This window comes from Crinia signifera, chromosome 2 (assembly GCF_055691185.1).
Source record: "Crinia signifera chromosome 2, ASM5569118v1, whole genome shotgun sequence".
Classification (NCBI taxonomy): domain Eukaryota; kingdom Metazoa; phylum Chordata; class Amphibia; order Anura; family Myobatrachidae; genus Crinia; species Crinia signifera.
This window is the reverse complement of record NC_139218.1, coordinates 4,427,769-4,445,910: the sequence shown is the minus strand read 5'-3', so window position 1 is coordinate 4,445,910 and position 18,142 is coordinate 4,427,769. Positions and strand designations below refer to the sequence as shown.

At 54.1% G+C, this 18,142-nt stretch overlaps 1 protein-coding gene across 1 annotated transcript in view; it reads left to right on the top strand.

Moving 5' to 3' along the window:
• VTCN1 (V-set domain containing T cell activation inhibitor 1) overlaps positions 1-18,142 on the top strand; it is a 51,178-nt gene that overhangs the window by 31,101 nt on the left and 1,935 nt on the right. The window contains exon 5 of the mRNA XM_083170051.1: positions 18,060-18,127. Within this exon, the coding sequence (XP_083026177.1) occupies positions 18,060-18,127 (68 nt within the window). The remainder of the gene's footprint in view (positions 1-18,059; positions 18,128-18,142) is intronic.

The following is an 18,142-nucleotide window of genomic DNA, read 5'->3' as shown; positions in this document are numbered from 1 at the left end:
CTGCGTTCCCATACACGTATACCGTGAGAGGCAGAGGTGTTTTATAGCTGCGTTCCCATACACGTATACTGTGAGAGGTGGAGGTGTTATATAGCTGCGTTCCCATACACGTATACTGTGAGAGGCGGAGGTGTTATATAGCTGCATCCCATACATGTATACCATGAGAGGCGGAAGTGTTATATAGCTGCATCCCATACACGTATACCGTGAGAGGCGGAAGTGTTATATAGCTGCGTTCCCATACACGTATGCTGTGAGAGGCAGAGGTGTTATATAGCTGCGTTCCCATACACGTATACTGTGAGAGGTGGAGGTGTTATATAGCTGCGTTCCCATACACGTATACTGTGAGAGGCGGAGGTGTTATATAGCTGCATCCCATACATGTATACCATGAGAGGTGGAGGTGTTATATAGCTGCATCCCATACACGTATGCCGTGAGAGGCGGAGGTGTTATATAGCTGCGTTCCCATACACGTATGCCGTGAGAGGCGGAGGTGTTATATAGCTGCGTTCCCATACACGTATACTGTGAGAGGCGGAAGTGTTATATAGCTGCGTTCCCATACACGTATGCTGTGAGAGGCAGAGGTGTTATATAGCTGCGTTCCCATACACGTATACTGTGAGAGGCGGAAGTGTTATATAGCTGCGTTCCCATACACGTATGCCGTGAGAGGCGGAGGTGTTATATAGCTGTGTTCCCATACACGTATGCCGTGAGAGGCGGAAGTGTTATATAGCTGCGTTCCCATACACGTATGCTGTGAGAGGCAGAGGTGTTATATAGCTGCGTTCCCATACACGTATACTGTGAGAGGTGGAGGTGTTATATAGCTGCGTTCCCATACACGTATACTGTGAGAGGCGGAGGTGTTATATAGCTGCATCCCATACATGTATACCATGAGAGGTGGAGGTGTTATATAGCTGCATCCCATACACGTATGCCGTGAGAGGCGGAGGTGTTATATAGCTGCGTTCCCATACACGTATGCCGTGAGAGGCGGAGGTGTTATATAGCTGCGTTCCCATACACGTATACTGTGAGAGGCGGAAGTGTTATATAGCTGCGTTCCCATACACGTATACTGTGAGAGGCAGAGGTGTTATATAGCTGCGTTCCCATACACGTATGCTGTGAGAGGCGGAGGTGTTATATAGCTGCGTTCCCATACACGTATGCCGTGAGAGGCGGAGGTATTATATAGCTGCATTCCCATACACGCAGGGCCGGCAACAGAAATTTTAGGGCCCTATACATTGATATCTCTGAGGGCCCCCTCAAACACGATCACCCCCTTTTCTGGGACTAAACTGGAAGCGCATGCCCATTACTGGAGTGGTGCCCTCTATCACATTGATGTACTCCCTCACAACGCGGTCTGCGCTTAAGCACACTGACGCACTCCCTCATTCTGCGCTCTATCAATTGATATACTCCCTCACAACGCGGTCTGCGCTTTAGCACACTGACGCACTCCCTCGCCCATGGCCTGTGTTCTATCACACTGACGCACTCTCTCATCCCGCGCTCTGTGCTTTAGCATACTGACGCACTCCCTCACCCTGCCTCCTGCGTTCTATCACTCTGACATGCTCCCTCACCCTGCAGCCTGCGCTCTATCACACTATGCACTTCCTCACCTCGCGATTTAACAAACTAGCGCAATCCCTCACCCTGTGTCCTGCATTCTATCACTCTGACACACTCCCTTACCCTGCAGCCTGCGCTCTATCACACTGACACACTCTCTCACCCCGCGCTCTGCGCTTTAGCAAACTGACGCACTCCCTCACCCTGCAGCTTGCTCTATATCACACTGACGTTCCCTCACCCTGCAGCCTGCGCTATATAACACTGACACACTCCCTCACCCCGCGCTCTGTGCTTTAGCAAACTGACGCACTCCCTCACCCTGCAGCTTGCTCTATATCACACTGACGTTCCCTCACCCTGCAGCCTGCGCTATATAACACTGACACACTCCCTCACCCCGCGCTCTGTGCTTTAGCAAACTGACGCACTCCCTCACCCTGCAGCCTGCACTATATCACACTGACGTTCCCTCACCCTGCAGCCTGCACTATATCACACTGACGCTCCCTCACCCTGCAGCCTGCGCTCTATCACACTGACGCTCCCTCACCCTGCAGCCTGCACTATATCACACTGACGCTCCCTCACCCTGCAGCTTGCTCTATATCACACTGACGTTCCCTCACCCTGCAGCCTGCGCTATATAACACTGACACACTCCCTCACCCCGCGCTCTGTGCTTTAGCAAACTGACGCACTCCCTCACCCTGCAGCCTGCACTATATCACACTGACGCTCCCTCACCCTGCAGCCTGCACTATATCACACTGACGCTCCCTCACCCTGCAGCCTGCGCTCTATCACACTGACGCTCCCTCACCCTGCAGCCTGCACTATATCACACTGACGCTCCCTCACCCTGCAGCCTGCGCTCTATCACACTGACGCTCCCTCACCCTGCAGCCTGCACTATATCACACTGACGCTCCCTCACCCTGCACTATATCACACTGACGCTCCCTCACCCTGCAGCCTGCACTATATCACACTGACACACTCCCTCACCCTGTGGCCTGCGCTATATCACACTGACGCTCCCTCACCCTGCAGCCTGCACTATATCACACTGACGCTCCCTCACCCTGCAGCCTGCACTATATCACACTGACGCTCCCTTACCCTGCACTATATCACACTGACGCTCCCTCACCCTGCAGCCTGCACTATATCACACTGACGCTCCCTCACCCTGCACTATATCACACTGACGCTCCCTCACCCTGCAGCCTGCGCTCTATCACACTGACGCTCCCTCACCCTGCAGCCTGCACTATATCACACTGACGCTCCCTCACCCTGCACTATATCACACTGACGCTCCCTCACCCTGCAGCCTGCACTATATCACAATGACGCTCCCTCACCCTGCAGCCTGCACTATATCACACTGACGCGCCCTCACCCTGCAGCCTGCACTATATCACACTGACGCTCCCTCACCCTGCAGCCTGCACTATATCACACTGACGTTCCCTCACCCTGCAGCCTGCACTATATCACACTGACGTTCCCTCACCCTGCAGCCTGCACTATATCACACTGACGTTCCCTCACCCTGCAGCCTGCGCTATATCACACTGACACACTGTCTCACCCCACGCTCTGCGCTTTACCAAACTGGTGCACTCCCTCTCCCTGCGCTCTATCACTCTGACACGCTCCCTTACCCTGCAGCCTGCGCTCTATCACACTGACACGCTCCCTTACCCTGCAGCCTGCGCTCTATCACACTGATGCACTCTCTCACACCACGATCTGTGCTTTAGCAAACTGTCGCACTCCCTCACGCAGGGTCCTGCATTCTATCACACTGACGCACTCCCTCACCCTGCGTCCTGCATTCTATCACACTGACGCACTCCCTCACCCTGCAGCCTGTGCTCTATCACACTGACACGCTCCTTTACCTTAAATCGTCGGGGCCCGGGTCACCTGTCCTCTTTGACCCCCTGTCGCCAGGCCTGCATACATGTATAGGAACACAGCCGTATAACACCTCCACCTCTCACGTTATACGTGTATGGGAACACAGCCATATAACACCTCCACCTCTCACGGTATACGTGTGAGTATTCCGTGAGAGACGAAGCTGCACTGAGTATCCTGCTCTCATAAAGATATTTATATGAGAATTTACAGGGAGTAAACATTTTATATATTCGCCATACCCTGTTCAGTATAAAGGGCCCCGCTGTGCGCCATCATTTATATGACAGTACCAGGACTATGGGCCAGATGTACCAGCTTCAGAAAGTGATGAATTGGAGACTGATAAAAACCAGACAATCAGCTCCCATCTGACATTTTTAAAACCCAGCCTGTAACATGTCAGTTACGAGCTAATTGGCTGTCTGTCTATCCCTAAAGCTGAATGGTTAATTGATCTCTAAATTCATATATATGGCCAAATGTTATTAATCTTTAGCTTGTGGTATAGGTGAGTATTTAGCAGTGTTACTGTGTAGGGATATGATAAGGGTTAGGGGCGCATTTATCAAAATAGAGCGATGCCGGCGCAGTGACATCGCCGGACATCGCATTGCGGTATTGTGAAATACCGCCTGGATGTATCATTAGAAGGGCACAGGGACAGGGCTCCGAAAGGAGCCCGTCCTTGCAACGCCCTGACCCGGAAGCCGGGGGGTCTGCGCATGCGCGGTTATGCGCTGACCCCCTCCGACCCCTGTGACCGCACTGCCCCGCTCGGCAGTGCAATCCCGCAGCCATAGGCTACAATGGGCTATTGCCATCCCAAAATGGCGATAGCCCAGGGGTGCGAAGCCGGGCTGCCCGATTTTAATACATCGGGCAGCTTTGCATCCCCCATAGAAACCTATGGGGGATGCGGCCGGCGGCGCTGCAGGGGGGATCGCAGCAGGGATCGGAGATTCCTGCTGCGGTCCCCCTTTGATACAATTAGGTGATACTTAATATTTGCGGCTAAACTCTGAAAACTGGTGTTTTCGGGGATTTAGCCGCAAATATGGTTTGATAAATGGGCCCCTTAGTTGTATGACATCAGTAGGCTTTCCTGGCTGTCGATCATTGGCTCAACCTAACTAATGCCGACATGCATTACATCGACCACTGAATGTCGACAGGCTTTAGGTTGACACCTGTAAAAGGTCAACATGGCTTTAGGTCAACAGGATCATTTGGTCGACACAAGCATTAGGTCAACATTGGGAAGGCCAATAAGGGTTTTTCACGTTTTTTGTCTGAAATGACAACACAGTCGACATGGCCACAAAAAAGTGCAGTGCGTCCCCTCCCATGGCTCGCTACATTCGGCACATTCTCCCTCCATGCCCTAGTGGGTGGTAGGGCATGAAATACCGCCTGTCGGCACATGTCGGCTCCCCCCAAAAATGTGAAAACCCCATGTCGACCTTTTGACTGCTGACCTTCCCAATGTCGACCTAATGACCCTGTTGACCTAAAGCCATGTTGACCTTTTACATTTGTCGATCTAAAACTTGTCGCGTATTAGTAGTCAACCTAATGCATGTCGACCTTTTCACTGTCGACCTAGTGACCGTATACCGGCCTTTTCCGGAATTCTCTAGTACTTGGGTGGAGACAGTGAGTACATGTAATATATACACCCTGTAGCTATACTGTTATTGGGGTGGGTACTTACACTTGGTCATGGGTGTTGGGTGTAGTGGGTGCAGTGACAGAAGCTGGGTGCTGCAGTGTGATAGCCTCCCGCAGCATCAGGCTCCCGTCACATATAAGGAGCCAGCAATACACCGTGCCCACCACTGGGGGCAGCCAGGATCTCTGTGGATGCTGCTGGACGGGAAGCAGATATTGGAGCTTATTCTGATCGGAGCGGCCAAACGTGCGTACGTTCACTATTAACGTACGCTAGCCGTACGCGGCCGTTAGGGTTAGGTCCACCCACAAATCAGCCGCTTACTTACGGGCAGAAATACCGTAGAAGGGGAGTGGCGTACAAATGAGCGTACGGCAACGTACGCGGACGGCCCAGCCCTTGCACTCCGACAACAGGCGTACAACTGAGCGTACGGCGCCGTTTACGGACGTCTTTCGTCCGTCTCCCCACCGACTTCTTGCGGAGATCTGAGCGTACGCCAGTTTGCACGGACGGGTCCCTATTGTTTTCAATAGAAAAGTCAGCTTATGTCACCGCTCGTGAGAGTGAGCGTACGTCCGTGTATGCTGACATACCCTTCATATATATGGACCTGCAAATGTTGCCTTTCAACTATAATTATGAAAATTAATTAATTGATTGAATTAATTAATGTGCAAAATAGTGGCCATGGGCTTAAAACATTGCTGAAACATCCTTTGTAGGTGTTAGATGTGGTTTATGTTATTGTATAATAAATACAAAACCTATGTTTGTATTAGAGTGAACACGTTGACACATGTCGACTTGTGTAGATTGAGTGTGCTACTGTGTAAAGTCGATGAAAGCACGTAGTGAATGTGTCGACCTGTTTAACAAATACCTACCTTAGCATATATAAGCAGGTCTTACAAAGATTCTTACCTTAAATTAAACAAACCTTTAAATGTAGAGAAGTATAGAAAGATAACCTTCCAATGTGTTAGAGTGCTGTGTGTGGCTTGCAGGTAGTGAATTCATGGTTTTGACTTAATAGACTGCAGCATTGCTTATTACATTCAGGTGTATGTGTTTGAGTAGTAATCCGCGTAAATTAGCTAACCCAGGCGCACGCTGACATGCGGTATCTGTAGGGGTGGTTTGAGATGGCGGTTGGTGGCCGCCTGTTTTGTGTCCGAAATGAACGGTGCTTTAGTCGATCGTGCGGTAGTAGCACCGCTCATTTTTGGTGCACACCCCCGTGTACGCCCATATTTACGCCCATTTTCCCTCATTATTTCGGCCGCTCCCCTCTTCACGCCCCTATGCCGCCCCCAATAACCGTACACTCGCGTACAGGTTTTTTCGCACGTTGAGACCCGGCCGTAAGCGTTGTGGAGTGTTCGCGCCGGCGCATTAGCGATTGTACGCATGCGCAGATCATGAAAAACACCGGGACGTACGCGTACGGCCGGCCGCTCCAACCAGAATAAGGCCCATTGTGAGGTCACTCCCCCATGATATTAGGCCACACCCCTTTGAGCACTGAGCCGTCGTTGCAGTGAGGGATGGAGGCGTGTCCATAGGGAGCGATAAACCTTTAGCTTGCACTCTATGCATTGTACATGTAGAATCTAACAGGTTGCTAGTGTTCATTCTAGCACTCACCATGCAGTTCCTCCTCTCTGCCTGGGGTGTCGCTGTCTGCTGTCTGCTGTGGTGTTTCTAGCACATGTCTGGTTTGCATATCAGTGCTGATATACAGACCACACTGTGCTAGAAGCACTACAGCAGACAGTGACACCCCAGGCAGGGAAGAGGAACTGCATGGGTTTTCAAAGATGGCGAGTGCTAGAATGAACACTAGGTTGCTATGGGCGATGTCCTCCTTAGAACATTTGATACATTACTGTAATGTGCTGATGCCTTCTATGTATTCTTCCATCAGTTACTGGCCTCAAAACAGCCACTTACCTGACAATCCTGAGCTCAGGGGACGTCCTGTCACCTTCTATTGTCCTGCTGGGTCTCCTCAACCTGGTTGTCCATGCTGGAGCTGCGCTGTGGTAGATGCAGGTAACAGAAGGATATCGCGCTTTCTTCTAAACCCCCCTGTCTGCCCCTGCTGCCTGCCATACTGCCTGCCCCTGCTGCCTGCCACTGCTGCCTGCCATACTGCCTGCCCCTGCTGCCTGATGTACTTCCTGCCTCTGCTACCTACCATACTGCCTGCCCCTGCTGCCTGCCATACTGCCTGCCCCTGCTGCCTGATGTACTGCCTGCCTCTGCTACCTACCATACTGCCTGCCTCTGCTACCTGCCATACTGTCTGCCCCTGCTGCCTGCCGTACTGCCTGCTCCTGCTGCCTGCCATACTGCCTGCTCCTGCTGCCTGCCCATGCTGCCTGCCCCTGCTGCCTGCCATACTGCCTGCTCCTGCTGCCTGCCCCTGCTGCCTGCCATACTGCCTGCCCCTGCTGCCTGATGTACTGCCTGCCTCTGCTACCTACCATACTGCCTGCCTCTGCTACCTGCCATACTGTCTGCCCCTGCTGCCTGCCCCTGCTGCCTGATGTACTGCCTGCCTCTGCTACCTACCATACTGCCTGCCTCTGCTGCCTGCCATACGGTCTGCCCCTGCTGCCTGCTCCCTGATGTACTGCCTACTCTTGCTGCCTGCCATACTGTCTGCCCCTGCTGCCTGCTACCGTAATGTCTGCCTCTGCTACCTGCCATACTGCCTGATGTACTGCCTGCCTCTGCTACCTACCATACTGCCTGCCTCTGCTACCTGCCATACTGTCTGCCCCTGCTGCCTGCCATACTGTCTGCCCCTGCTGCCTGATGTACTGCCTGCCCCTGCTGCCTGCCATACTGTCTGCCCCTGCTGCCTGCTACCGTACTGTCTGCCTCTGCTACCTGCCATACTGCCTGATGTACTGCCTGCCTCTGCTACCTGCCATACTGCCTGCCCCTGCTGCCTGCTACTGTACTGTCTGCCTCTGCTACCTGCCATACTGCCTGATGTACTGCCTGCCTCTGCTACCTACCATACTGCCTGCCTCTGCTACCTGCCATACTGTCTGCCCCTGCTGCCTGCCATACTGTCTGCCCCTGCTGCCTGATGTACTGCCTGCCCCTGCTGCCTGCCATACTGTCTGCCCCTGCTGCCTGCTACCGTACTGTCTGCCTCTGCTACCTGCCATACTGCCTGATGTACTGCCTGCCTCTGCTACCTGCCATACTGCCTGCCCCTGCTGCCTGCTACTGTACTGTCTGCCTCTGCTACCTGCCATACTGCCTGCCCCTGCTGCCTGATGTACTGCCTGCCTCTGCTACCTACCATACTGCCTGCCTCTGCTACCTGCCATACTGCCTGCCCCTGCTGCCTGCCATACTGCCTGCTCCTGCTGCCTGCCATACTGCCTGCTCCTGCTGCCTGCCCATGCTGCCTGCCATACTGCCTGCCTGCCAATGCTGCCTGCCATACTGCCTGCCCCTGCTGCCTGCCCCTGCTGCCTGATGTACTGCCTGCCTCTGCTACCTACCATACTGCCTGCCTCTGCTACCTGCCATACTGTCTACCCCTGCTGCCTGCCATACTGTCTGCCCCTGCTGCCTGCTCCCTGATGTACTGCCTGCTCTTGCTGCCTGCCCCTGCTGCCTGCCATACTGTCTGCCCCTGCTGCCTGCTACCGTACTGTCTGCCTCTGCTACCTGCCATACTGCCTGATGTACTGTCTGCCCCTGCTGCCTGCCATACTGCCTGCCCCTGCTGCCTGCCATTCTACCTGCCTCTGCTACCTGCCATGCTGTCTGCCCCTGCTGCCTGCCATACTGTCTGCCCCTGCTGCCTGCTCCCTGATGTACTGCCTGCTCTTGCTGCCTGCCCCTGCCATACTGTCTGCCCCTGCTGCCTGCTACCGTACTGTCTGCCTCTGCTACCTGCCATACTGCCTGATGTACTGCCTGCCTCTGCTACCTGCCATACTGCCTGCCCCTGCTGCCTGCTACCGTACTGTCTGCCTCTGCTACCTGCCATACTGCCTGCCCCTGCTGCCTGCTACCGTACTGTCTGCCTCTGCTACCTGCCATACTGCCTGCCCCTGCTGCCTGATGTACTGCCTGCCTCTGCTATACTGTTATTGGGGTGGGTACTTACACTTGGTCATGGGTGTTGGGTGTAGTGGGTGCAGTGACAGAAGCTGGGTGCTGCAGTGTGATAGCCTCCCGCAGCATCAGGCTCCCGTCACATATAAGGAGCCAGCAATACACCGTGCCCACCACTGGGGGCAGCCAAGACCTCTGTGGATGCTGCTGGACGGGAAGCAGATATTGTGAGGTCACTCCCCCATGATATTAGGCCACATGGGGGAGTGTCTGCCTCTGCTACCTGCCATACTGCCTGATGTACTGTCTGCCCCTGCTGCCTGCCATAATGCCTGCCCCTGCTGCCTGCCATACTGCCTGCCTCTGCTACCTGCCATACTGTCTGCCCCTGCTGCCTGCCATACTGTCTGCCCCTGCTGCCTGCTCCCTGATGTACTGCCTGCTCTTGCTGCCTGCCCCTGCTGCCTGCCATACTGTCTGCCCCTGCTGCCGTACTGTCTGCCTCTGCTACCTGCCATACTGCCTGATGTACTGCCTGCCTCTGCTACCTGCCATACTGCCTGCCCCTGCTGCCTGCTACCGTACTGTCTGCCTCTGCTACCTGCCATACTGCCTGCTCCTGCTGCCTGCCATACTGTCTGCCCCTGCTGCCTGCCCCTGCTGCCTACCATACTGCCTGCCCCTGCTACCTGCCATACTGCCTGCCCCTGCTGCCTGCCATACTGTCTGCCCCTGCTGCCTGCTCCCTGATGTACTGCCTGCTCTTGCTGCCTGCCCCTGCTGCCTGCCATACTGTCTGCCCCTGCTGCCTGCTACCGTACTATCTGCCTCTGCTACCTGCCATACTGCCTGCCCCTGCTGCCTGATGTACTGCCTGCCTCTGCTACCTGCCATACTGCATAACCATAGTGCCTGCCCTGCTGCCTGCCATACTTCCTGTCCCTGCTGCCTACTCTACTGCCTGCCCCTGCTGGCTGCCATACTGCCTGCTCCTGCCCCTGCTGCCTACCATACTGCCTGCCATACTGCCTGTCCCTTCTGCCTGACGTACTGCCAGCCTTTGCTGCCTACTCTACTGCCTGCCCCTGCTGGCTGCCATACTGCCTGCCAAACTGCCTGCCCCTGCTGGCTGCCATACTGCCTGCCGTACTGCCTGCCCCTGCTGCCTGATGTACTGTCTGCCCCTGCTGGCTTCCATACTGCCTGCTCCTGTTGCCTGCCATACTGCTGGCCCCTGCTGCCTGATGTACTGCCTGCTCCTGCTGCCTGCCGTACTGCCTGATGTACTGCCTACCCCTGCTGGCTGCCATACTGCCTGCTCCTGCTGCCCGCCCCTGCTGCCTGACGTACTGCCAGCCTCTGCTGCCTACTCTACTGCCTGCCCCTGCTGGCTGCCATACTGCCAGCTCGTGCCGTACTGCCTGCCCCTGCTGGCTGCCATGCTGCCTGCTCTTGCTGCCTGCCGTACTGCCTGCCCCTGCTGCCTGATGTACTGCTTGCCCCTGCTGGCTGCCATACTGCCTGCTCTTGCTGCCTGCCGTACTGCCTGCCCCTGCTGTACTGCCTGCTCCTGCTGGCTTCCATACTGCCTGCTCCTGTTGCCTGCCATACTGCCTGCCTCTGCTGCCTGCTGTACTGCCTTCCCCTGCTGCCTGCTCTACTGTATGACATATTGCCTGCCCCTGCTGCCTGCTCTACTGCCTAACCACACTGCCTGCCTCTTCTGCCTGCTCTATTGCCTAACCATACTGGCTGCTCCTGATGCCTGATGTACTGCCTGCTTCTGCTGCCTGTCTCTGCTGCCTGCTCCACTGTATGCAGTACTGCCTGTCAGCCACTACTACCTGATTTCCTGCCTAACAGTACTGCCTAGCCCGATTGTCTTCCCTTACTACCCGCTGTCCTGCCTAACAGTACTGCCTATCCCTACTGCCTTCCTCTACTACCTGGTCTACTGCCTGCCACTACTGCTTGACCCCACTACTACCTGATCCTATTGCTGGCCCCTACTACCTGTCCTATTGCCTGCTCCGACTACTGGCCTATGCTACCTGCCCTACTGCCGGCCTCTAAACCCTGCCTGTACTGCCTGCTCCTACTGCCCGCCCCTACTACCTGCTCCTACTGCTATCCCCTACTACCTGCCCGTGCTGCCTGCTCCTACTGCTGGCCCCTACAACCTGCCCATACTACCTGCTCATACTGCTGGCCCCTACTACCTGCTCCTACTGCTGGCCTATGCTACCTGCCCTACTGCCGGCCTCTAAACCCTGCCTGTACTGCCTGCTCCTACTGCCCGCCCCTACTACCTGCTCCTACTTCCTGCTCCTACTGCTATCCCCTACTACCTGCCCATGCTGCCTGCTCCTACTGCTGGCCCCTACTACCTGCCCATACTACCTGCTCATACTGCTGGCCTTTACTACCTGCTCCTACTGCTTTCCCCTACTCCCTTCTCCTACTGCTATCCTCTACTACCTGCTCATGCTGCCTGCTCCTACTGCTTGCCCCTACTACTTACCCTTACTGTCTGCTCCTACTGCTGGCCCCTACTACTGCACCGTACTGCCTTCTCCTACTGATGACCCCTACTATCTGCCCATACTGCTGGCCCCTACTACCTGCCCATACTGCCTGCTCCTACTGCTGTCCCCTACTACCTGCCTGTACTGCCTGCTCCTATTGCTATCCCCTACTACCTGCCTGTACTGCCTGCTCCTATTGCTATCCCCTACTACCAGCCTGTACTGCCTGCTCCTACTGCTATCCCCTACTACCTGCCTGTACTGCCTGCTCCTACTGCTATCCCCTACTACCTGCTCCTACTGCTATATCCTACTACCTGCACCTACTGCCTGCTCCTATTGCTATCCCCTACTACCTGCCTGTACTGCCTACTCATACTGCTATCCCTACTACCTTCACGTACTGCCTACTCATACTGCTGGCCCCTACTGCCTGCTCCTAATGCTGGCCTCTACTACCTGCGCACACTGGCTTCTTATACTGCTGGCCCCTACTGCCTGCTCCTAATGCTGGCCTCTACTACCTGCACATACTGCCTACTCATACTGCTGGCCCCTACTACCTGCTCCTACTGTCTGCTACTATTGCTATCCCCTACTACCTCCCTGTATTGCCTGCTCATACTGCTGGCTCTACTGCCTGCTTCTACTGCTATCCCCTACTACTTACCCCTACTGCCTGCTCCTACTGCTATCCCCTACTACTTACCCATACTACCTGCTCCTACTGCTATCCCCTACTACTTACCCATACTACCTGCTCCTACTGCTATCCCCTACTACTTGCAAATACTGCCTGCTCCTACTGCTATCCCCTACTACCAGCCCCTACGGCCTGCTCCTACTGCTATCCCCTACTACTTGCAAATACTGGCTGCTCCTACTGCTATCCCCTACTACCAGCCCATACTGCCTGCTCCTACTGCTATCCCCTACTACCAGCCCCTACTGCCTGCTCCTACTGCTATCCCCTACTACTTGCCCATACTACCTGCTCCTACTGCTATCCCCTACTACTTGCCCATACTACCTGCTCCTACTGCTATCCCCTACTACTTGCAAATACTGCCTGCTCCTACTGCTATCCCCTACTACCAGCCCCTACGGCCTGCTCCTACTGCTATCCCCTACTACTTGCAAATACTGGCTGCTCCTACTGCTATCCCCTACTACCAGCCCATACTGCCTGCTCCTACTGCTATCCCCTACTACCAGCCCCTACTGCCTGCTCCTACTGCTATCCCCTACTACTTGCCCATACTACCTGCTCCTACTGCTATCCCCTACTACTTGCCCATACTACCTGCTCCTACTGCTATCCCCTACTACTTGCAAATACTGCCTGCTCCTACTGCTATCCCCTACTACCAGCCCCTACGGCCTGCTCCTACTGCTATCCCCTACTATCAGCCCATACTGCCTGCTCCTACTGCTATCCCCCTACTACCTCCCTGTAGCCCTGACCTACTTATAGCTCTGCTTTCCCTCGGTATACAGATTCAGTAATTATTACATCTTCTATGTTTTCTTCTCCAGGCAGCGTAACCAGTGTCCCCCGATATCCCCACTGACAGGACAAACACTATAATCTGCTCTTCTGGATCATGGGAAACCAAAGATATTTCATTGTGGACCTACTGTACTGTATATTCCGTCCGGAGTGAGCGCGGCACCGGCATGTTGTATAAGACCTGAATGTGTCTAAGTGCCCTATCCTCGGGCAAATATAGACTCTTACCGATTGTCCGCAGAGTATAGAAACTGGGAGAAATGTTAAATATTCTACAGAGAATAGAAAATAATGATTCCGCCAGTATTACTTCCATGTGCGAGGGAAGAGGCGGAGAACATGGACCACACTCAGCTTCCTCCAGAGCCGACCCCACAGCACGGAGACCTCTGTACTCCTCAGTATGATGCTGAGATACAGGACAAGGACAATAGCCAATGCCTGATGTCTACTCCTGTTCCAGCACAGCTCCCCTGCTTCCACAGCAGCACAGAGTATATCAGGAGATGAGGACAGGGCTGCATGTGACTGGCAGTGACATGATGTGAGGAGGGTAATGGGGCAGCAGGAAGCCACAGACTGAGAGTTATATAGTGGGAGGAGCAGGGTCCCCAGCAGCACAGAGTATATCAGGAGATGAGGGATGTGTCAGTGAGGACAGGGCTATATGTGAAAGGGGCAGTGACATGATGTGAGGAGGGGAATGGGGGCAGCAGGAAGCCACAGACTGAGAGTTATATAGTGGGAGGAGCAGGGTCCACAGCAGCACAGAGTATATCAGGAGATGAGTGATGTGTCAGTGAGGACAGGGCTGCATGTGACAGGGCAGTGACATGATGTGACGAGGGGAATGGGGGCAGCAGGAAGCCACAGACTGAGAGTTATATAGTGGGAGGAGCGGGGTCCACAGCAGCACAGAGTATATCAGGAGATGAGTGATGTGTCAGTGAGGACAGGGCTGCATGTGACAGGGGCAGTGACATGATGTGAGGAGGGGAATGGGGGCAGCAGGAAGCCACAGACTGAGAGTTATATAGTGGGAGGAGCAGGGTGCCCAGCAGCACAGAGAATATCAGGAGATGAGTGATGTGTCAGTGAGGACAGGGCTGCATATGACAGGGGCAGTGACATGATGTGAGGAGGGGAATGGAGGCAGCAGGAAGCCACAGACTGAGAGTTATATAGTGGGAGGAGCAGGGTCCCCAGCAGCACAGAGTATATCAGGAGATGAGTGATGTGTCAGTGAGGACAGGGCTGCATGTGACAGGGGCAGTGACATGATGTGAGGGGAATGGAGGCAGCAGGAAGCCACAGACTGAGAGTTATATAGTGGGAGGAGCAGGGTCACCAGCAGCAAAGAGTATATCAGGAGATGATTAATGTGTCAGTGAGGACAGGGCTGCATGTGACAGGGGCAGTGACATTATGTGAGGAGGGGAATGGGGGCAGCAGGAAGCCACAGACTGAGAGTTATATAGTGGGAGGAGCAAGGTCCCCAGCAGCACAGAGTATATCAGGAGAGGAGTGATGTGTCAGTGAGGACAGGGCTGCATGTGACAGAGGCAGTGATGTGATGTGAGGAGGGGAATGGGGGCAGCAGGAAGCCACAGACTGAGAGTTATATAGTGGGAGGAGCAGTGTCCCCAGTAGCACAGAGTATATCAGGAGATCAGTGATGTGTCAGAGAGGACAGGGCTGCATGTGACAGGGGCAGTGACATCATGTGAGGAGAGGAATGGGGGCAGCAGGAAGCCACAGACTGAGAGTTATATAGTGGGAGGAGCAGGGTCCCCAGCAGCACAGAGTATATCAGGAGATGGGGGATGTGTCAGTGAGGACAGGGCTGCATGTGACAGGGGCAGTGACATGATGTGAGGAGGGGAATGGAGGCAGCAGGAAGCCACAGACTGAGAGTTATATAGTGGGAGGAGCAGGGTCCTCCAGCAGCACAGAGTATATCAGGAGATGGGGGATGTGTCAGTGAGGACAGGGCTGCATGTGACAGGGGCTGTGACATGATGTGAGGAGGGGAATGGGGGCAGCAGGAAGCCACAGACTGAGAGTTATATAGTGGGAGGAGCAGGGTCCCCAGCAGCACAGAGTATATCAGGAGATGAGTGATGTGTCAGTGAGGACAGGGCTGCATGTGACAGGGGCAGTGACATGATGTTAGGAGGGGAATGGAGGCAGCAGGAAGCCACAGACTGAGAGTTATATAGTGGGAGGAGCAGGGTCCCCAGCAGCACAGAGTATATCAGGAGATGAGTGACGTGTCAGTGAGGACAGGGCTGCATGTGACAGGGGCAATGACATGATGTGAGGAGGGGAATGGGGGCTGCAGGAAGCCACAGACTGAGAGTTATATAGTGGGAGGAGCAGGGTCCCCAGCAGCACAGAGTATATCAGGAGATGAGTGACGTGTCAGTGAGGACAGGGCTGCATGTGACAGGGGCAATGACATGATGTGAGGAGGGGAATGGGGGCTGCAGGAAGCCACAGCCTGAGAGTTATATAGTGGGAGGAGCAGGGTGCCCAGCAGCACAGAGTATATCAGGAGATGAGTGACGTGTCAGTGAGGACAGGGCTGCATGTGACAGGGGCAGTGACATGATGTGAGGAGGGGAATGGGGGCAGCAGGAAGCCACAGACTGAGAGTTATATAGTGGGAGGAGCAGGGTCCCCAGCAGCACAGAGGATATCAGGAGATGAGTGATGTGTCAGTGAGGACAGGGCTGCATGTGACAGGGGCAGTGACATGATGTGAGGAGGGGAATGGGGGCAGCAGGAAGCCACAGACTGAGAGTTATATAGTGGGAGGAGCAGGGTCCCCAGCAGCACAGAGTATATCAGGACATGAGTGATGTGTCAGTGAGGACAGGGCTGCATGTGACAGGGGCAGTGACATGATGTGAGGGGAATGGAGGCAGCAGGAAGCCACAGACTGAGAGTTATATAGTGGGAGGAGCAGGGTCCCCAGCAGCACAGAGTATATCAGGAGATGAGTGATGTGTCAGTGAGGACAGGGCTGCATTTGACAGGGGCAGTGACATGATGTGAGGAGGGGAATGGAGGCAGCAGGAAGCCACAGACTGAGAGTTATAGAGTAGAGACTTGAGGCTCTTGTTACACTCATGTTGGGAGATTGTGATGTACAAAATTTGTATTTTGTATTGATTTGTATTTGCACCATGACAATTTATTTTCCAAATATCAAATTTGTGCAACCAAGTGATATAATTCCTGACCTGAGCAGAAAATGTGCTATGCTCAACCTCAGAAATCCCTTTTACATTGTGTGCTAATGATTTATAACAATTTACGGTACTTGTTTCCTAGCACGGCGCCCCCGATGTCCATCTTACGGCATCTGATCGCATCACATGCCATATAGCCGCATACCATGCATGCGATGCGTTTTTTTAATTGTACAAGCACCCTGTGCTTACAATGTTAAATGCACCCCCACGCCACCCCCACTATCAACGCAAAGGTGAAGCGCAAACCCGAAGCGTGGTGAGCGTAGCGAGCCCCGCGAGGGGAGTGGGGACGCATATTACTTTACATGTATTCTGCGTCCTCTCGCCACACTTCGGGCTCGGTGGCTCGCTGGACTCGCCACACTATCTAAAATCAACTCCACGCCGACGTGGATAGTGGGGGTATGAAAAGGCCGGAGGACGCGCACCGCAAATTGTTCTACGGAGGGGACTGGGCCTGCGCTTGGGTTGGCATTTCTGGGATACCAGGGTGCCTTCCAGGCTAATGATATACGAGAATTATACCCCCTCCTGCTGCACCAACAACGGATAGGATAAAACAGGCGGCACGCTCCGGGTTTGTAGTAAAAAGTTTTTTTAGTGCATAATGAAAGTTAATACAATGACTGACAACTTTTCAAGACCGAAGTCTTTTCATCAGGTCAGATTATAATGCCATGAAGGGTGCAATTGTGCAGAAATAGCCAAACGATAAACAATATCTTACCTGCCGGGCAGACTTTATCTATGTGTAGCGTGCAAACCATCTCTGTGGGGCGGACACTCCCGACGTCATTCCAGTACTCCCACAGTGGGAGTGGTGCTTACACGTAACTGTGTGCACCGTCAGAGCCGGATAGTGAACGGAGTCAGGGGCGTAACTATAGCGTACGCCACTGAACGGAGTGCTAGTTTCAGGAGTTTAGAAGGACCGCTTTTCTATCCTTTGCGGTCCGGAGGTGGAGCGCGGTCCGCCAGTTGCCGGTCCCTGGTCTATATGATGGTTATTTTCTACTGTTATCTGATTACCGCAGTTCCCTACTGTTATCTGATTACCAACATTCCCTACTGCTATATAATAACATCCATTCCCTACTGTTACCTGATAACCTCCATTCCCTACTGTTATCTGATTACCGACTGTGACCAGACGCCTGCCCTTATGCACTGGCTACGCCCTTCGGGTCCACAGATAGCGGTTCCTGGTCTCTCGGGACCTGGCCAATGGGGGATTCCCTGTTACCGTCAGTAACCACCTGTTACGGACTCCGCCCACTACACAGTGGGCGGGGATATTGCTGCCACCACCAGACTCCTCCTACGTGGCATCTGGAACCACGGATACCTCCTCAAACCCAAACGCTGGTCCCTGAGTAATACCTGCTGGAGTGTGTGCATTGGCACGCTTCTGACACACCCCCGACTGGCGTCGCTTGGTTCACCACTGCTCACGAATCAGACCTTTGCTTCGGTAGCTGGCAGAGTGGAACTCGGAGATGCTGGATACTGGTACCCAGAACAGCCAGAGAATGGAATTATTGCAGTAATTATGTTTGTC